This window comes from Trematomus bernacchii, unplaced genomic scaffold, assembly GCF_902827165.1.
Source record: "Trematomus bernacchii unplaced genomic scaffold, fTreBer1.1, whole genome shotgun sequence".
NCBI classification, from domain to species: domain Eukaryota; kingdom Metazoa; phylum Chordata; class Actinopteri; order Perciformes; family Nototheniidae; genus Trematomus; species Trematomus bernacchii.
In genome coordinates this window covers 10,240,073-10,261,524 of record NW_022988098.1, presented here as the reverse complement: position 1 = coordinate 10,261,524, position 21,452 = coordinate 10,240,073, and the positions used below count along the sequence as shown (strand labels likewise).

The 21,452-nt window shown below is 41.4% G+C and overlaps 3 protein-coding genes across 3 annotated transcripts in view; 2 read left to right on the top strand and 1 right to left on the bottom strand.

Annotated features, from left to right (window-relative positions):
* The window catches only part of LOC117475663 (nuclear factor 7, brain-like), an 863,632-nt gene that overhangs the window by 518,291 nt on the left and 323,889 nt on the right, over positions 1-21,452 (top strand). The window lies entirely within an intron of this gene.
* Positions 1-21,452, bottom strand: part of matn4 (matrilin 4) — a 41,759-nt gene that overhangs the window by 16,699 nt on the left and 3,608 nt on the right. Inside the window, exons 2-8 of the mRNA XM_034121981.1 lie at positions 5,635-5,739; positions 4,074-4,249; positions 3,568-3,726; positions 2,652-2,883; positions 1,684-1,806; positions 1,168-1,290; positions 1-104 (exon numbers count right to left, since the gene is read on the bottom strand). The exon at positions 1-104 is cut by the window's left edge and continues 19 nt beyond it. Coding sequence (XP_033977872.1) covers positions 1-104; positions 1,168-1,290; positions 1,684-1,806; positions 2,652-2,883; positions 3,568-3,726; positions 4,074-4,249; positions 5,635-5,701 — 984 coding nt within the window. The 5' untranslated portion in view covers positions 5,702-5,739. The remainder of the gene's footprint in view (positions 105-1,167; positions 1,291-1,683; positions 1,807-2,651; positions 2,884-3,567; positions 3,727-4,073; positions 4,250-5,634; positions 5,740-21,452) is intronic.
* rbpjl (recombination signal binding protein for immunoglobulin kappa J region-like) overlaps positions 17,727-21,452 on the top strand; it is a 29,481-nt gene continuing 25,755 nt past the window's right edge. Inside the window, exon 1 of the mRNA XM_034121515.1 lies at positions 17,727-17,781. Within this exon, the coding sequence (XP_033977406.1) occupies positions 17,727-17,781 (55 nt within the window). The remainder of the gene's footprint in view (positions 17,782-21,452) is intronic.

The following is a 21,452-nucleotide window of genomic DNA, read 5'->3' as shown; positions in this document are numbered from 1 at the left end:
CTCCAGCAGTCGATGACCCTCCTGACAGCGGCAATGATAGCCGTTCAGCACACTCACACACTCATGATCACAACTGTGGTTCCCAAACGAACAGAAGTCGATCACTGAGGAGGAGGAGAGCAGCGAGGCATAAGCAGCGAGCAGCAAAAACAAGAGAGGGGTCGCATCAGAGGTCTCTTTGTCTGTCAGGGAATTAGACTTTAGATAAACCAGGAAACTATAGGAGTCATGATTGTGGCATAATTGGGCGGATTTGTTTTGCATATCGTAATTCAAGTGGTACCCCATGATCATGGACGTACCATTGAGGTCACCGATGTCCGTCCCTCGGCATTTTTTCTGAGAGTTGAGAAAATATCGAATATACTACAGTATATCGCGAACATGGCAATGTCTCCCTCTTACATCACAACCTCTCCCTACCTATCACCACCGGGAGTTAAACTGGGCAGCTCTATGCATTTAAAATGTGTGCCTCGCTCACAGAAAACAAATCTGCATATAAATGGAGCACTCCCTAAACTTACAGATGTTTTCACTTTTAACGAACCGTCATTTTGACTCTGCTACCCACTATATTCGGTGGTTTTATAGTGGTCTGTCCTAGGATAGTGTCAGCAAACTACTAACCGGTCTTGAAACACGTCTACGATCGTCCAGTTTCTCATGCTCTCCAGGTGTGTGCGCTTTATGCCTGGTTAAGATCATTCATATATTTAGTTTTAAAGCCTGAAATAACAACAAGTCTCTACGATTTAAGAGTGAGAATAACACTTGTTGTTTTCCTTAGTTGACATATTTATGGGTTTTTAATAAGGCTCTTCTTGTCCAGTGATTATAATTTTAGATGTTCTCGAATATAAAGGATTTAAAGTATTTTAATGAGACAAACAGGGCATGATGCAAACCCTCTTCATGACACAGCAGAGAAATCATGAATCAGCATTTTGTGAAGCTCTGAATCCATTTCAGTATGATGAGCATGAATTCAAGCCGAACAAACTTCTCAATATAAAGCCAGCAGCTGACAACAGGTGTGTGTGTGTGTGTGTGTGTGTGTGTGTGTGTGTGTGTGTGTGTGTGTGTGTGTGTGTGTGTGTGTGTGTGTGTGTGTGTGTGTGTGTGTGTGTGTGTGTGTGTGTGTGTGTGTGTGTGTGTGTGACTCACTTGAGCAGGACTTCTTGTCGTCGTTCAGTTTGTATCCTGCGTTGCAGTCGCAGGTGAAAGCGCCCGGAGAGGCGTTGCAGATCTGCTCACAGTCGTGTTTCCCCTCCGCACACAGGTCAATGGCTGAAACACACACACACACACACACACACACACACACACACACACACACACACACACACACACACACACACACACACACACACACACACACACACACACACACACACACACACACACACACACACACACACACACACACACACATTTGTGGCAGTGTTCTCGATTTTGTTTGCCCACAATGTGATACTTTAAAACTCCTGCTTTTGAGCCAATGTGACACTAATGTACCAAAAATATGTAATTAATGTTGTGTTTTACTCATTTTAAGTGTGTTGTTTTAATTATGTTTTTATGATTTTTTACTCTGTATAGTGTCTTTGAGTTTCAAGAAAAGCTCTCTAATAATGCACTATAATTATTATAAAAACATGTCAGTATTGTTCCTCTTGTTACCTGCACATGTCTTCCCGTCCTCGTTCAGAGAGTATCCGGGCAGACAGAGGCAGTGGAAAGATCCTGGAGAACTCTCACAGATCTGCTCACAGCCGTGCTTCGACTCCACACACAGATCCACTCCTGAAGCAGAGACACACACACGGTTCAGATCCAGTTCATCACTCTTTAGAAAACATGCTTACTCTACGAGCGTCATAATAAGAGGGACGGGGTTGTGCATGAATATGGCTTTTAATTTTGGGTAATTTTATTGGGATCACTGCTCATGTTTTATGGTGTTGTGATATAACTCTTTCTGTCTCTTGTTTTTAATTATGTTCCTTACTCTTTAGTCTTTTATGTATCTTGTCTTGTTCTCTAAAGGACTTTGGGCTGCATCTTGCAGGAAAGGTGCTTATAAATAAAGTTATTATTATTATTAAGTTTCTGTCAAAGTTGGAATAGTTTTGTTGACTTCACAGTAAATATGTATTTGGTGAGGTTTTGTACTTCTACTGCTATATACTATTTTGAATGCATGATTTAGTCATGATTGCTTAAAACCGCTGGGTAAATATATTGATATTTATTAGTCCTATTTTAAATGAACTGTGTGCTTTAGAGCAAATTTCAGATTTCTCATCAAGTCATAATACGCTTCTGATCAGCGTAGTTCTTGTACGCAGACTAAATTAACTTACAGTAGGTATCACTTTTATTTTCCTACTGGCGCAACGTTGGTACTGCATGGTTCCCTCTATCAACTTGATTGGATGCTGTAGGGTCAAATTATGAGAATAAATACTGTTAATTTTATAAATTCAGGAAATTAATTGATTCCCATTTATAATAACATACTTTCTTTAATTGTGGGCTTTTGTTCTCAACAGATGCAAAGAGTGCCTCTGTTTGTTTGATAAAAACTAAATTGAGCAGCTGTTTTACTGAGAGGTTTAACAGATGAGACACAGAGAGATTATTTTTACCGCAGAGTTTGTCCTGGAACTGCAGTCCGAACTGATGGATCAGATCAAAAGACTCGACCAGGAAGACGTGGTCCTCGAATGGAGGGGACGCCATCGCCCTGAGGGACGCCATATCTGCTCTGGCCACGCCCACAGCGAAGATCTCGATTCCTTTTTCTCTTGCCTCAATCGCCACTTCTGCCACTCGATCCTGAGGACGACCGTCTGTCACGATCACCACTACGTTGGGCACCTGAGGAGAGGAAACAGTCATCAGGTGAAAAGGCTTTCTGCTTTATAGTGAAGCAGGAATGAGTTCTTAAGGCAAGGCAAGGCAAGTTTATTTATATAGCACCTTTCAACAAAAGGCAATTCAAAGTGCTTTACAAAAATGAAAGACATAAAAACAGTCATTAAAAAGAAAAGATAATAAAAAAACATTAAAAGAAAAAATACATGAATAAAAGTGACAGTGCAGTGTGAGATATGAATAGTTCAATTAAAAGCAGCGGCAACAAGGAAAGTCTTCAGCCTGGATTTAAAAGTAGTAAGAGTTGCAGCGGACCGGCAGGTTTCTGGGAGTTTGTTCCAGATATTTGGAGCATAATAACTGAACTTCTACCTGTTTAGTTCTGACTCTGGGGACAGAAAGCTGACCAGAAGACCTGAGAGATCTGGATGGTTCATCATTTAGCAGGAGGTCAGACATGTATTTTGGGCCTAGACCATACAATGCTTTATAAACCAGCAGCAGTATATTTTAAATCAATTCTTTGACACACAGGAAGCCAGTGTAAAGACTTCAGAACAGGAGTGATGTGATCCACTTTCTTAGTGTCAGTGAGGACTCGACTTAAACCCGGAAACCACTTCCAGTTGCCTCGCCTGGAAGACAATGTTTATTTTAAAGTGTTAGTTGTTAGAAATGTGTAGATACCTTCGGCCTGTCTCCCTCCTCCGCGACGAAAGCTGTGTCCATCACGAATTTGATGGCGAGACCGGTCATGGTGCCCTGAGCCAGAGGGATGATCTCGTTGATGCCCTTCACCATCCTGTCCAGTTTAGCGTGAGCCTTCAGGGAGAACTCAGTGCGGACCTGGAGACAGAAAAAGGAACGTTTACCATGTTCCTCGCCTGATCTATGGCGCTTCTACATTGCCATGTTTTGTGTTTGCAATAGCGTCATTGCTATTTCATTACTTAGCCTCGCTAGCCCTATCAACCTTTAAGATAAGATAAGATAAGACTTTATTTATCCCCAAGAAAAATGTTGTGCCAGAGTTACAAAAATACAATAAACACAGCAGCATAATAATGCTCTTAATTAAAATTCATGGTTTACAACGCTGCTAGTGCTAAACCGAGAAGGATCACATATGCATTAACCAGAAGTGGGGAAAAGGGCCATGGGACATGAACTAAATACATCATGGCCGACAGTACCTGGCTGGAGTACTGCACCACCCCCACTCTGGTGGCGTTGAGTCCGATGTCCAGCGTGCTCAGGATGTCGATCATGAACTTCCTCATGGTCTCGAACTCGTGAGGCCGGACGCTGCGAGAGCTGTCGATCAGAAACACCAGATCCACCGGGCCGGACTTACACTTCTGCTTCGGACCTGAGAGAGGGAGGAGGAAGGATCAACACCGAGGAATGAAAAGGGAAATCAATCACGTCGAAAAATGTTAGAGGGCAGGACTGTGATAGAACATAATTTGCAAAACGAAGGGGAAGAAAGGGGCACTCTAATAAGTTGAAAAGGCTTTAAACAGATGGTTATTTCATGAAGTTTAAAAACATAGACAATTCCTGTACATTTTAAAATAGAGCTGGGTTATCTGTTTTTGTGTTTTTGCTAGAAGAGTGCCTTTTTTTTAACCAAATGAATGCTTAACTAGTTGAGAAACAGGTACTCTTTTTTAGGTTTTTTAAACGTTCTATTCTCTCGTTAAAACTTTTTGATTGTATTTAAATGTCCTTTATATAATTATTGTTATTGTTTTATGTGCAGTAAAGCCCTTTAAGTGCCTTGTTGCTGAAATGTGCTTTTATATAAAACTCTTACGCAAAACCACTGCTCGTGTGCAATTAACTCAATTACTTTACAATTACCAATTTGTTAAAATGATCAGCTTCTTTGATACGTTATATTTTCAGTTACATTATATACATCAGGTCAGGTCACTCCTGTAGCCTGGGGGCACTTTGATTAATCATCAACACCCGTTTTAAAATACTGCTACTTGTTTTTTTAACATGCTGTACTTAATTGTATTTGCTTTTTTTAAATAAAGTGTGCTTGCCTTTTTATTTAATATATACGTCTTCTCTTTCCCCTTTTGCTTTTCATCTGCATTGTACCTCTGATTTTGTAAGGTGTTAAATTGGCCCGATGTGGAATGTGATTCTGATTAAAAAATAACCGTGTTTGGCTCTCAATGCATTTATAAAGGGTATTGTTTTTGTGTTTGAATTCTCACTACAAAGAGCCTCTGTTCTCACAGCTTGGTGTGTGTGGTTTTCAGTTTTACAGGTATGACTTTCACATCATTTACCTCCTGAACTCACTCCTCTTCAGCCACATGTTTTAGTCTTTAGTCTGTAACATCATCTCTGCTCAGAAACACAGCAGTCATGGAGGAGGGATAAAGCAGGTCTGTGTATTTCTTTAAGAGTTTGAAAGAGTATGAATGCACGTCCAGGATTTCTTCTTGTGACAGCAGAGGGGGTGAAAGTAGACGAGTGGGATCTGTCTTCGGTTTCAAACAGACATGAGCAAACGGCGGGTTTTTTAACATCTTATAAATATGTCCACCTCGTCGTCTGCTCGCATAAATCAAGTCAATCCGGCTGCAGATGTTTCAACTGCATCCAAACGTATAAATCTGATACGTCCAAAAGCATTAGGGCCTTAAAGTAAAGTCATGATGCACAGGAGGATCTTTTTGTAACACTTTCCTGCTGCTGTTCTTGTAATTGTTCCCTCAGTGTGTTCAGACTGACCTGCTTTGGGTCGGGCAGCGACGAGGACGACGAGCGTCAGGAAGAGGAAGACGAGTCTCATCTTCATCCTGATGATAATGATCTCACAGCTGGATCTGGATCACACTGTGGAGGAGAGATAAGATAACATAAGATAAGATACGGAAATTGTTGTGCCAGAGTTACAACAATACAATAAACACAGCAGCATAATAATAATAAAACTGTACACAAACAGTGCGGTAAAAAGAGCAATTCAATATCTACAGGAAACATACAGTAGACGGTCACATAATTAATGTAAATATTAACAGTATTTAGTGCAAAAAACGTAGTGGCAGATACCTTATTGCACGTTATTTATAGAACATTATTAATAATAATGGTATTGCTCAATATGCAGGAGAGATAAGGAGGAACAGAGGGAAATGCACAAGAGGTTATTTGTGGTAACTCCCCAATTACGTCACAAACTGACACAGAAGTTGTAGTTCCACCGCTTAGAAAAAGTGATTCAACATCTGACGCACTTTCTGGGCGTTTGGTCAAAAAGGCCAGCAAAGCCAGGTCCCAAATTACATCCTTAAATCCCCTTCTAAATGTCACACATTTACACACACAGTCAGTTAGTCTTTTACCCATCCAAGTATGACGAGCAGTGGACAGAAACGATATAGCAACCAGAGAGCAGAGCCTCAACGTTTACTAAAAACAGTGGATTTATTTTCAGCTGTATTGTTTTCGGGATGCAGACAAAAAGGGTGCCCTAAGAGTCGCTAAAAGGCAGCCCCTCGTTGTGGTTTCACCTACAGATATGAGATCTAGTAGCTGTATGTAGCATGGTGAGACGCACAAGAAAGCCTCTTGGTTTATCGTAAAACCAATCGGTGCTCAATCATTTGGGATTGTATGTGCGTTTTTGTGGTATTTTTTGCACTTTCCACGAGCCATATTTGAACAATCTCCTACTGTTTTAATCTGATCGACTTTAGGAATTATTTTTCACCTAGAATGACCCTAAAAAAGTCCTGAACGTTTGTGATGAGTGTAAAAGCGTCAGTAAATTCCCCTCGTTGTGTTTGTGAGGTGATAATGATGTGCATGTTGGGTGTGTTGCAGATTCCAGTCCTGCCCCGTCGTAAAACACTCGACTGCACACACCTGGAGAAGGAGCTCGATAATTCCTGCTAAACACACACACACACACACACACATAAACACACACACTAATCTGCCTGTGTGTCTGTCAGTATCCGCCTCCATAGCAGCAGCAGAGGAATAATGATAACGTCTGTTTACCTTCAGGGCACACAGTCAACTCAAACAGGCACAAATAGAGACACCTCTCTTCGTCAGGGCCGCTGAGAGGGTCCTTCAGGGGCTTATCTCTTTTTAAGTAAGAGCCAGAGTCTGAACAGATGTACACGAGCACAAAAGACCTCTGTTTGTGTCTCTGTTTGTCTCGTTGGCTTTCTCTTATCCAAGTATTTTTTACTTCTGTGAACGGAGGCGAGGCCAAACACTCGGAGCACATTATGTCTTCCACTTTTTGGAAAGAAGCTAGAAAGAATTCACTTTGTTTGATCTTAAATGCAAAATATGTGTCTGAAAAAGTTAGAAAATACAAAAAAACACTCACGCTTCTATTGGCTAGCACTCCAACACATTGTGCGTGATAGTCTAAGGGGCGGGACATCTCTGAGTGGTTGACCAATCACAACAGAGCCGGCCAGCTGACCAATCAGAGCAGACTGGGCTCTGGTTTCAGACAGAGGGTGAAAAGAGGTGCTGCAGCACAGGCAGTATGAGAACAATAAAGAGCTTTTTGAATGCTATATTTCCTCACTGACCTTCCTCCTTCTTAGACTCTTGGACTTCAGACCCGGTGGATCTGGTGAACAATTTAAAAGTGCAAATGAAATATCATTTTTATGTTTCCTACTGTTTGTACCATGATGGATGTCCTCTGGTATTAAGTGTCCTCCATGGATCCTTATGTGTTTTTCTCATTCCCAAGAAAAAGGGTCCTGTTTATTTTTGTTATGTTGTAAAATATCCCATAAACTACCAAGCCAAATAATCAGATTTTCCTCCTTATTGTGGGAAAAGTTCTGATTTTTGAAGTGGGGTTATATGAGGTGCTTCTTCAGTCAGTGTAGATAAGGTATAAGCATTTATGTGGACGTATGTGGACACCTAAATTAATCAATATCAATTTAAGAGCACATTTTATGTACACATTTTCAGCTCTTTACCTTGCTGTCAGAACTGAAGCCAACAAACTCGATTGACAAAACTAGTATTCTGGCGTCACTCTGTGTCACTTAGTACGTGTTACTGTGTGCGTTTGGTGTTTTAAAGGTTTCATTAAGAGTCACCAAAGTCACATAATAACACAAACAGACCAACCAATAGACAAGAAACTACAGTGTTCTGTGAGGAACAATTAATTTGACGAGGGAGTCAGCATAGATACCGGCTTGTTTTCCCCATATAAAACAGTGAAAATATTATAAATATAGCATCTATTTCAACTAATATTTAGTTTTTTTAGGTGTCTCAATTACATTTTCCAATCCAAAATACTCCTTTAATGTTGTAATAGTATCTGTGTACAAACTTTAAATCAACATCACAGTCTCACCTTTCGCAATTCTTTCCTTTAGGTCGTAAACCATGTCTAAGCTAAGTTATATTACATTACATTACATGTCACTTGTTAGACGCTTTTATCCAAAGCAACTTACATCCTCAATACTGTGGACAATCCCCACAGGAGCACTTTGGGGTGAAGTGTCTCAGGGACACAACGACATGCTGACTGCAGTGGGGTTTGAACCTGTTACGAACACCAACGCACAACCCACTGCACCACAAGCCTCCTTATATACCACCATTAAAGGGACCGTGCTATGATCATATTATAAAACACAGGTCATTTTAAGACATTTCAATCCGTAAAATTGTACTACACCTCTAACTAAAATGCTGGACAAACAAATGATTCTAACAAAAATATTTCTACTCTGATGTCAATAGTACTTTTCCCACCGCAGCCTGACTGTGCACTTTAATGTTTTTTAAAGGTCATCCTGTCTTTATGTAGCTGGAAACTTACAATAAAGCTGCTTTACACTTTGAACATGTTCTCCTCTGAGTCTCTGCTGCAACAAAACTCAGACTGCAGGAAATCCAGCGGTTTATGTTTACTGCCTGCACTTGAAAAGACCTTTTAATAAAAAAGCCACTGTTTCATTTGTCGCTGTAATCTCACTTTCATGCCAACGTCAACAACTCCTTTTTAACAAGCAGCTCTATAAAATACTCTCCTACTGTATGTGGCATCAAACGGCTCCACAAAGTGCGCTTATGTTCTGTGATTTTCCATTAAAAAGCACATTTTCTTCCAGATTTCACATCACATATATCATACTTATCCTATAAGTTCATGCGGTATACACAACACTATTTGTTTTCTATAAATAAAGTGTATTCCCAGTGGTGGCGCAGAGAGCAGACGCGGTTTTAATTTGTTCAAAGTGTTAATTAAAGGAAATTGGATCTCCACTTCTATTTTTAACAGCTGTGTTAGAAAAACAGTCAGTTCAATGTTTAACAAGAAAGCTGAATGATGCTCTTTGTGGATAATTATAGAACATGCGCTGAGGGGGGCAGTGTGTGTGTGTGTGTGTGTGTGTGTGTGTGTGTGTGTGTGTGTGTGTGTGTGTGTGTGTGTGTGTGTGTGTGTGTGTGTGTGTGTGTGTGTGTGTGTGTGTGATTGTTGTTCGGTGAGTGGTCGGAGAGAGAGACAGGAAAGGGGTGAAGGTGGGGGGATCGCCTACAGAAAGTTATACTAAGGAGTCTTTGTCTTGCACACACACACACACACACACACACACACACACACACACACACACACAATCAAACACACACACGCAAGCACGCACACACACACACACACACACACACACACACACACACACGTTAACATAAAACTTTCTCTCTTTTACAAAGCATCATCTTTTTAGACACCGTTTACAAGACGTTCTAGTTTGTGAAGGTATACTTTTTCAAGTTGATTATTTGGTAAACGATTCTAACATTAAAGGTAATTATTTGACATTTTCGCATTAAAGTGATTAAAAAGTAATACACCTATGGTATATATTGAGTAGAGTTGTGTAGTTTCAGATGAATGTGTAGTTTTTCCTCTGGTATCGGTAACTGCTATCTATATCCAAGTCTCTGCAATGGCGTCATATCTCCTTTAAGCATGAGTCAGTACCAGAAGCGGTAAACATTTTTATTTGTATCCAGTTTTAAGCCATATTTGAACACACATTTATAGATCTTGGTGCTTTAAACTCTCTATTTTAAACAGGCGAAGGATTTTAGTCATTCTGGATCTGAAGTTTTCAGAGAAACAAGCTGACCTAACGTTAGCATTTAGCTAGCTCTGTCGACTGGGGAAACACAGATTTTTTTATGTGAAACTGATATTTTCAGTGTTTTTACATGTTCTTAATCATGAACTGTTTGTTTTGGAGAGGAGGTGACTACTGAGGATAATGTGGCTCCTTGTAATCACCCCCTTGAATTTCTGGATCTTACGTTATCAGAGAAACAAGCTGAGCTAACATTAGCTTTTAGCTTGTAGCATGTAGAGTTTCACAGATTTTTTTACGTGAAACAGATATTTTCAGTATTTTCACAGGTTTTTAATCAGCATGCCTGTTTGTTTCGGAGAGGCTATGACTTTTGAGGATAATTCGTCCACCCGTCAAATCTTTATAAACATCAGTGTTAAGTAAACGGAGAAACAAGTTGAGCTAACGTTAGCGGCAGCCGAATAGCGTGCAGGCTAACTATGTGTCAAGGGGTGAACTCAGAGACATGAACTCAAATGCACAACTCAGACTCAGATGGTTTCAAATAATAACGTACTTTACTGGAATTTCCACAGTAACAAAACAAAGAACAGAAAATCACTCTTTCGAGGAGAAACTAAATACCTCCACAAGGAACTTAAAACAAAACAACAAACATGGATCAGGCTTAAATGTACGCTGCTATGTCGAGTCATGAAAGAAGACGAACTGGCACAGGACAGGTGGAGACTAAGACAATACACACAAGGTAAGGGGCACAGGTGGAAACAATCAGGGCGGGGTAAACAATCACAAACGCAGGATACACTTAGGGGCGGGGAGCACAGTGACCTGAAACGAGAGGGAGAATTACTTTTCAAAATAAAACAGGGAAGGCACAAGACAAAGGGACATGACAAAAGCTAGCTTAAAGAATGAACTTTTACAATGACTTTTCGAGACATGACATTATGATTTTTAATGCCTAATTGTTTGGGCTTTTTAAATGACACTGTCAATCCCTTGCGAAAAAAGGGTTTTAAATATTATCTCTAACACAATAACAGGAAGGAGAGTGGAATATAACCTCATGCATTTAATGAACTCCTAGCTACTAAAACAAGCGTCATCATGTGACCGAACGGTAGCAAACATCCGGACTTCCTGCTGCTGCCCCCTGTGGAGCGAAGGAGTTAATGCATCCTGCAGACTTCCTGTTCATCGGCCTCTAAAGACCTGCAGCCTGCAGAACACACTCTGAGAGGAAGTTACACTGCATTAACCTGAGATACACTCCAGACTCAAGCAAGCTATAACTACATTATGTCAGAGGGTAACAGTGGTAGAAAGTAACTCAGTACATTAATTCAAGAACTGCAATTAAGTACAATTTGTAGGTATTTTAAGTACGTATTTTTATTTGTATGCTTCTTCAATCCTTTGACTAAAGTACGTCTAAAAAAAAAACCTACAAAATAAATTACTTTGCAGTTTCTGATTATTAAGAGAATATGTTCATGTTTAATTAGAGATTTAATTACCAAGCAAGATATGTCTATATTTGATCAGCTGCGACATTAAAAGTATTAAGACAGTAATGCATTAATAAAAAAAAAAATACTTAAAAATAATACAAAATTAATACAAATTAATAAAATTCAATAAAACTATTCAAATCTAAATAAAATAAAAACATAATGAATATAAATACAATTATAATTAAAGCTGCAAGCAGCGTTGAGCGGGTCTTCGACGCTCCGCAGGCTGTTGTCCGCACGTCGAGGTATCATGCAGTAGTTTTCCGGACTCGGCCGTTGGCAAACGTGGGAAGTTTCAGGCCGATCGGACAACGTAAATGGGAGTTACAGCAGTATCATACAGTAAACATTGTGTTTGATGGCGAGTGATCTATCGCCATGGCAACGGCATATGATGACATCCCAGAATTGGCGTAGAGCTGTTGAGGGGCGGACTAGTAGTCGTCATCTGAAGTCTGGTGCAGTTTGGACCATTTTCCAATGACTTAAGACAACATTGTGTTTTATGGCGAAGGATGCGTTGCCATGGAAACGGCATATGATGACATCCCATAATTGGCATAGTGCTGTTGAGGGGCGGACTAGTAGCCGTCATCTGAAGTCTGGTGCAGTTTGGACCATTTTCCATTGACTTAAAGGGCCCATGTCATGGCCATTTCCACTGATCATAATTACATTGTTGAGGTATACTAAAATAGATTTATACTGTGCAATTTTCCAAACTCACATTGGTTTCGCATACAGCATCTCTGTCAAGCATGTGTATTCAGCAGTATTCACTTTCTCCACTAAACGACTCGTTGGAGCTCTTGCCCCCCCCTCCCTGTGAGCCTAGTGTGCTCCGATTGGTCAGCTCGGCCACTCGTTCTGATTAGTCAACCACCAGAGAGGCTGCGCCCATGTCTAACAGTGCTTTTCCCGGCTGCTCTCAGCGTAACATCAGTCTTATCATGGCGTCGGTACAGCGGTATATTTTATATACATATATATTTTTAACTGTTGTTATAGAAGAGTGTGACGGCCCCAGGGCCTTTGTCTTACGATGGGGTGGAGCTGAAGAGGCTAATCAGCACGATCACGGACACCTCCGGACACTACGGCCCCAGTCTCTCTCCAAAGCGGCTGCAGGAAGACTAACTCTGCGATCCTCTCAACCACCTATCTCTGCATTTATCACAATAAATGTGCCGTGGTTTTGTAAACTCGTGTATGTCTCCTTGTCTTTGTGGCCTACGAGCCGCTCATAACAAAGAGTAAGTTATTTTTACCCGTTATAAACTACTACTGTTTGATGAGAAATCAAATCATGGTTTGCTATATATGAATTCAGGGAAGAAAGGATAGGCCTACTAAGTATTTCCATTAAACTTTATTTTTAGAAATGTACAAAATGAACATAAATATACATATATACACGGTATATCATCCATTCCTCCTCCTTGCATCTTGCCTGCGCACAGTCAGTGCGGTGCCTTTTAGCACGACGCCTCAGTAGTAGTAGAAGTGCCTTTTAGCACGTCATGGATTGTCCGCCAGGATCTGGCTGGACGAAATCAAATGCAAATCACAAAATATTAGAGAAACTTAGTTGTTTTAGATTCGTTAGTAGTAGTTGTGTAATGAACAGCTTGCCTGCTAATATGCTAACCTAGCTTTGTTTACCTTGGTAGCTAACACGATATGAACGTTAGCTTGGAGGAAAGGCAACTATAATGCAGTGTAATAAAACTACTATGAACAAAAGCTAGTGGTTCATATTAGGCTAGCAATAACGTGTTTATAATTGCAATCGTATACGGGTATTCTGCTACCATACAATGTAACTTGCATGAATACATTGTTTTGCGCTAGCATACAGCTAGCCTCGTTAGCTACATGCAGTATATGTACGGTCACAATGTACGGTAAATCACAGTACAGTATACTGTATGAGTATTCCGTGTGTGTGAATGCAGACATTCTCCTGCTATGAGATACATGTATGCAAGGCCATCTGCTGATATTAGAGTTGATATATGGAAACGCTAGCAACTTAGTTAGCACAGTTAGCACTGTGTCAATGGCTTAGCAGTCCAACACAGTTTACACATTTAAACAGTCTTGTTTGATAAATACACAAATAACAATGCAAACTTACAGGTTGTATACCCAGATCTTCCCCTGCTCCAAACGGTCCAAACAAGCTGTGCATATCCGGCCTCAAACTGGGCAATGTTTTGGAAGCTTTCGTCTGTGAAATGCCGGTTCTTCGAACCTCTGGAGGAGGAACACGCCGCTGCTGGTGTGGCCATAGCTCTTCGGGATTGGTCCATTTCGTTCCGGGTACCGCATGACATCAGGCGGTACCCGGAAGAATCAAATGGGCAGTGACGTATCTCCAACGAGGCGTTTTGGGGAGGTATTTTCTGTGTTAGAGTTTTACTCGCTACAGGGTGTACTTTGAGGGTTTTGACTCTGCACACCGTTTACATGCATAAAAACCTTCATAACACACAAGGGGACGGGTAATAACCGGAAAAGCATGACATGGGAGCTTTAAGACAACATTGTGTTTTACGGCTAGGGATGCGTTGCCATGGAAACGGCATACAGTGAGATCTCCGATTTCACCTAGAGCTGTTGAGGGCCGGACTACTAGCCATCATCTGAAGTGTGGTGCAGTTTGGAAGATTTTCCATTGACTTAAGACAACATCGTGTTTTACGGCGAGGGATCCGTTGCCATGGAAACGGCATACGGTGAGATCTCAGATTTCACGTAGAGCTGTTGAGGGCCGGACCATTAACTGTCATCTGAAGTCTGGTGCCGTTTGGAAGGTTTTCCATTGAATTAAGACAACATCGTGTTTTACGGCGAGTGATTCGTTGCCATGGAAACGGCATATGATGACATCCCAGAATTGGCGTAGAGCTGTTGAGGGCCGGACCATTAACTGTCATCTGAAGTCTGGTGCAGTTTGGAACATTTTCCATTGACTTAAGACAACATCGTGTTTTACGGCGAGTGATTCATTGCCATGGAAACGGCATATGATGACATCCCAGAATTGGCGTAGAGCTGTTGAGGGCCGGACCATTAACTGTCATCTGAAGTCTGGTGCAGTTTGGAACATTTTCCATTGACTTAAGACAACATTGTGTTTTACGGCTAGGGATGCGTTGCCATGGAAACGGCATACGGTGAGATCTCAGATTTCACGTAGAGCTGTTGAGGGCCGGACCATTAACTGTCATCTGAAGTCTGGTGCCGTTTTGAACCTTTTCCATTGAATTAAGACAACATCGTGTTTTACGGCGAGGGATGCGTTGCCATGGTAACGCCATATTAAGTAACATAAACTTTGACGTAGAGCTGTTCAGGGCCGCAGTGTTAACCATCATGTGAAGTTTGGTGGCGTTGTGAGCATGTCAGTTTCAGTTATGACATCATCGTATTCCATGGCGTTTGATGGGCCTAGCATCAAGCGAACGCGAACTTTGGCGCCAAATAACGGCTGTGCCGTGCGAAAGAAAAAAACTTCCGTGATAACTTTTAATTGCCCATGTCTCGAGATGCTACCCGACGAATTTCGAGTCGTACGGATAAAGTCCCTGGGAGAAGATAGATTTCGTGCGGAGGACGAAAAACGCGATAAATCGCGTTTTTCCGACTCCAAATTCAAAATGGCCAGCTTCCTGTACGTTATTTTACACCCCTTCAAGAGGCTTTTTGGTTTGTCTCCGCACCCGAGATATGCGTAGCGAGTTTCGTTCGTTTACGTGAAAGTTAAAGTGGGGGGAGTTTAGGTTAAAAACGGAAGTGGTCGTGGCCTACGCAATTTTTTACGCAAAGTTCCGGAACCAATTACACATCTGAAGTTGCACCACTTCTGACGCGCGTGCAAAATTTGGTGAGTTTTCACATATGTTGCGGGGGTCAAAGGTTTATCGGTCGCTGCGCGACCGATTTCAATAGGGTCTTCGCCGACCTAGGTCTCAGACCCTAATAAAAGAAGAGTGATGTCAAATTAAATACAACAAGAATTTCAGATGTGTCACCTCTCAATTATTTCTTAAAAAAGCTGTAAACCTTAATTGTATTGCTAAACGAGACCAGACGTCTCTTGGCATTAAGATTGTGAGACTTCTAGTTTGAAACTACAGACTCAGTTCACAAATGTCGGTCTCTTCCAAGTCTCTCCATTGCTAAGTTTCAATGATGTGACTTCACTCTTTTCCTCTGGAGTCTCTCATCATCTTAAACACAACAAATCTCTCACAGATTCAAGATCCAGTTGTTCCTGCATTAATGTGAACTATCTTTGGATTAATCCCCACCACTGTTGTTGTTTTTCTCCCTGCTGCCTGATGGGAAACGCAGGCTTCTTGTTGAGTGTTGTGATGTTTCTAACAGCTGAATGTTTGACACACACTAGAGGACACGTGAGGCGGAAAGATGGCGATGTCTGAAGGTAAATATGGGCTTCAGTTTATCTGAAGTACAAACGTATCAACCTTTGAAGTAAAGGGATAAGGTATATTACATAAATGGAGGTGTTTGATGTTTAAAAATCATCATGAATTGCTTTTATTTTCATGTTGAAGGAACAGTGCAAAGTGGTTGCAAAGACTGATGTATGTATTGTGTATTATTTTTCAAGTGTGGCGGCTCTGATTCGACTCAGCACATAATAACCGGTTATTTTCTATGTAAATTCATGAATCGTACAGGATATTAAAACTATTCACTTTAATGTGATGTAACACAACAATTTGTCATATTCAACAGGCTAAAAACAGAATTAAATGTACTGCATTGTACTGCATTAGCTGACTTCTGCATGTTTACATGACAATCCTCTATATTGTGAAGTCATTTAGAGACACTGAAATCATTTACAACATTATAAGAAGGCAGGTGATTATTAATCAAGAGCAATATGGGTGTAACGAGGTTTAAAAAACTGGTATTTATGTGATTTCAAAACACATTTTAGGTATAAACATCAACACATTTAGTCTATTGCACCTTTGTATTGCACTATTAAATGTTATTTTCTTTTATGTTAAGTATAAGTAGCATGGGATTTCACATTTACATTGCAAATAAAGACAAATAAAGGTTTTTGAATCCTTTAAAATAGAATACAGCAGCAGGGAAACAAAAGAAATGCATGTTTGACTGATTAAAAAACGAAATGCTTCTGAAAAGCAGCACGTGTCTGCAGTGTGTCTCAAAGAGAGAAAAGGTGTGTGTGAGAAACCAACAGGTGACTATCTGCTTGTACACACAGACTGAGAGATACAGTAAGTCACACACACACACACACACACACACACACACACACACACACACACACACACACACACACACACACACACACACACACACACACACACCTCAGATAACAGATCCAGGATGGAGGGCAAACATGAACACACGTTAACACACACATTTGCACACAGATGTTTTGCACCAAAGCCTCTCTTACAGTAGCTGGACTGATGCTGAGGTGCTTAGTTAGCGTTTAAGTTGATTTAACTTTAGCTAATGTTTCCTGCTGAGGACGGAGACACTTTAAGATCTCATCTGGATGGACAGAAACTGTAGCTGCAGCAGAAAGAAAAGACAACAAGAGGATCTTAACGTGATTTCAGGTCAGCTCCAACTCCCGGATGCATTATTTGTGGTAATTGTTTTGTTATTGTCAGTCTTCAGTTCTCACAGTTTAAGACATTTAAAGCCCTGATGCATCATTTTCAGTCTGATTTGTTTAGTTTATCTCCACTTTTCAACGGACCATCAAGCTGCATTTAATCCCAACCTGACGTCAGGTCCACAGCTGCAGGAATAAGATGACACAGCTCTCTGAAGACACTGAAGTCTTTGTTTTATTCCTCCACAACAACACCTGCCAATTGTGCATTTGTTTATCCACATCACCGTCACATACAAAGAGATTTGTCACAGTTAACATGCAGATCTCTGCTGTGAAATATTTACACTTTGCAGTATGCACTACTGTTATTATTAGCTGCTTCTTACATTTACTGTATACGTTCTGTTATCTCCCCTTACTTATTTGTATTTTATCAACATGTTCTTGACTCTTAATCTAATATTCTTATATCTGCACTGTGCCCTTTGCTGTAACACTGTCCAGTTCCCTGCTGTGGTGCAAATAAAGGATTGAATGAGTGAAGATGGACCTGAGGAACGCCTCCTCTTAATGCCAGCAGAAACCAACATGGAGGAGTTGGACATCGAAGAAAAAGAGAGGAAAGGTGAGTGAGAGATGATGTTACTTTGTGAGTTGATTGTTAGCAACTTGACACACCAACGATTCAGACAAATGTGATGGGAATGTGATTAGTGCTGCAGGAAAGATGTGAGTTTTTGACCTGATGATGGCGCTAAATCCTAGTTATTACCATCATGGATGTTTAAACCAAGTTTCATGAAAATCCATCCAATATTTGTTGAGGTATTTCAGTCTGGAGAAAGAGATGGACCAACCAACATTACCATCCATTCATAAAAATGGGTCAAACAAACCCAGCAAGATAACAATCAGACAAACAAAACCGTCAAGATACGTTCTTTTTAAACAACTAAAATGCCTCGGTTTGACAAACTGTATAGAGCTTCATAACAACAACTATGATGATTAATTAATGGTTTCAGTCATATTTCCACGTGGGAAAAGTGAAACAATAACCATGTTCTTTAACTCCAGCCTCTTACATGAGAGGATTTCCTGCTTTACTTTGTCACATATCTTTGTAAAATAAATATTTTGGGTGTATTTTGACTTTTCCTCCCACAAAACAAGATATTTTAAAGGCACACGTCCGGTTGTGTAAAGTTGTGATTGGCATTTATTGATGTAAAAAGACTAAACTATAATTGATTGTTTAAAAAAGGTATCTGCAGATTAATTGTTTGTGAGTTATTATGAGTAGTGTGTAAAATGATCCGTTGTTTTTTCCCTACTGTAGAGAATACGTTCTAAAGGTGCATCAGTGTAGAAATAGACGGTGTAATAGTATATTTTTTACTCCTTTTTACAATCTATCAATCAATCAGCCTGTGACCCCTGATCACCGTCCTCAGACCCCCCACAGGGTCCTGACCCACAGGTTGAGAAACGGTGGCAGATGACAGATATTTGACCTGATGGTTGACTTCCTGTTGGAGAGTCTTTGCTGCTCAGTTTGTCTCATGAGTCAGGAAGGATTAACTCAGGAGATACTAAACAAATGATTTACAGGTATTGAGAATATTAAGATTATTTATAGAGACAGACAGGTAAATGAGTGGAGGGACAGACAGGTAAATGAGTGGAGGGACAGACAGGTAAATGAGTGGAGGGACAGACAGGTAAATGAGTGGAGGGACAGACAGGTAAATGAGTGGAGGGACAGACAGGTAAATGAGTGGAGGGACAGACAGGTAAATGAGTGGAGGGACAGACAGGTCAATGAAGTCTCTGTTGGATTGACAGCTGGATTCACACTGAGACGTAAACACTTAATCTCTGTGGTTCAGACTGTAGCAGACAGACAGGTGGAGACCATGTGTTCACTGACTGTAGAAACAGAGAGAGAGAGAGAGACAGGGGAAAAGAGAGAGGTGGATGTGTGCAGTGAGACAGGCAGCAAGCAGTGAGACAGGCAGCAAGCAGTGAGACAGGCAGCAAGCAGTGAGACAGGCAGTAAGACAGGCTCTGTACTGTTAGTGGTGTGCAGAAAGACAGGCATTGAATAAGGTACTGTACTGTAGGAGCTGTGCAGGGAGACAGGTACTATAGGAGCTGTGCAGGGAGACAGGTACTATAGGAGCTGTGCAGTGAGACGGGTACTGTACTGTAGGAGCTGTGCAGGGAGACAGGTACTATAGGAGCTGTGCAGTGAGACGGGTACTGTACTGTAGGAGCTGTGCAGTGAGACAGGTACTGTAGGAGCTGTGCAGTGAGACGGGTACTGTACTGTAGGAGCTGTGCAGTGAGACAGGTACTGTAGGAGCTGTGCAGTGAGACGGGTACTGTACTATAGGAGCTGTGCAGTGAGACAGGTACTGTAGGAGCTGTGCAGTGAGACAGGTACTGTAGGAGCTTTGCAGTGAGACAGGTACTGTAGGAGCTGTGCAGTGAGACGGGTACTGTACTGTAGGAGCTGTGCAGTGAGACAGGTACTGTAGGAGCTGTGCAGTGAGACAGGTACTGTAGGAGCTGTGCAGTGAGACGGGTACTGTACTGTAGGAGCTGTGCAGTGAGACGGGTACTGTACTGTAGGAGCTGTGCAGTGAGACAGGTACTGTAGGAGCTGTGCAGGGAGACAGGTACTATAGGAGTTGTGCAGTGAGACGGGTACTATAGGAGCTGTGCAGTGAGACAGGCAGTGTGCAGTGGGAAAGGAAGTGAGACAGGTACAGTAGCAGTGTTGAGTGACAGCTGGGTCTCAGATTAAATCAGCTCTTCTTATTAGTGGCTGCAGACAGTCAGTGAGACAGGTACAGTGAGTACAGTGAGACAGGTACTGAGCAGGTAGACAGGCAGAGAGCAGTGAGACAGGTACTAAGCAGGGAGACAGGTACTGTAGCAGCAGTGAGACAGGTACTGAGCAGGGAGACAGGTACTGTAGCAGCAGTGAGACAGGTACTGAGCAGGGAGACAGGTACTGTAGCAGCAGTGAGACAGGTACTGTAGCAGCTGTGCAGTAAGACATGCATGTGAGGATGGAGACCAGCAGTGAGACAAGTACAGTAAATACAGTGAGACAGGCACCGAGCAGTGAGACAGGAACTGTAGGAGCAGTGAGACAGGTACAGTAGCAGTGTTTGAGTGACAGCTGAATCTCTGATGAACACAGCTTTTGTAAGTGGCTGCAGACATACAGTGAGACAGGTAGAGTAGGTACAGTGAGACAGACAGGTAGCAGTGTTTGAGTGACAGCTGGATGAACACAGCTCTTCTTGTTAGCCTCAGATAGACAGGCAGTGAGACAGGTTCTGGTTCCTGTTGGCCTCAGATTGGATCCAGATGTTGACTCTGCTACTGTCCGCACTTTCTCTCACTGCCTCACTGTTTTACTGTCTACCTGCATACCTGTCTCACTCACACACTTCCTGTCTGTCTGCAGACCTACCTGAGCTTTCTAAGAAATAGACCCTGACTGTGCTCTTATCTCCAAACTTCATCTAACTCTCTGGTTCTTGACTTTGGACAGAGATGAAGAACTCTGGATGTCAGTGTTCATTTAACATTTGGAGATATCAGGTTTTATGTGGATTTGTACAAAAAAAAGGCATTATATAAACCTGAACAAACTATTAAAAGCTTTTTGGTCAGAGTAGTGACATGGTGTTCATTTCGGACCCTATTTTCACATTTGCTTATCTTTGGGAGTACTCTTTATTTCACCATCTGTAACACCAGTTTTATTTTGAAAATTATTGTCTGTCTCTACTTCCTGTCTCTGTGTGTTCCTCCTGTTTGATCAACTGACCTGGGTTGCGGTCGAATAGTCCGTTGGCGTTTAGCTTAGGAACCTTCCTAACGGAGTGAAATGACCCGGAAGTCCCTCAGTGGCAGCCATGATAAGAGCCGTTCAAATTCTCTAGATGAAAGGAAAGGAGGTTTCAAACTTCCTTTACAACCTCCTTTAGCCTAGGAACCACTGGACCTCCCTAACCTAAAGGAAAGGAGAAAGTGCTGCCCCACAATGCCTTGCAGCCGCAGCATTTGCCGTCACACAACATTCGGCCGTTCACGGAAACAACCGATTATGACCGACAAATGATATCATGAAAGTTACGGTGGTTATTAAGCATTTTAAAACGTATGTGGTAAGTTGCCAAAATGCTTTGTTTTGAACGTTCATCAGTATTATAATCAAAAAGAGAAATATGAACGTTAGTTTTTACTGAAATGATCAAATAAAGTCAACATTTCACA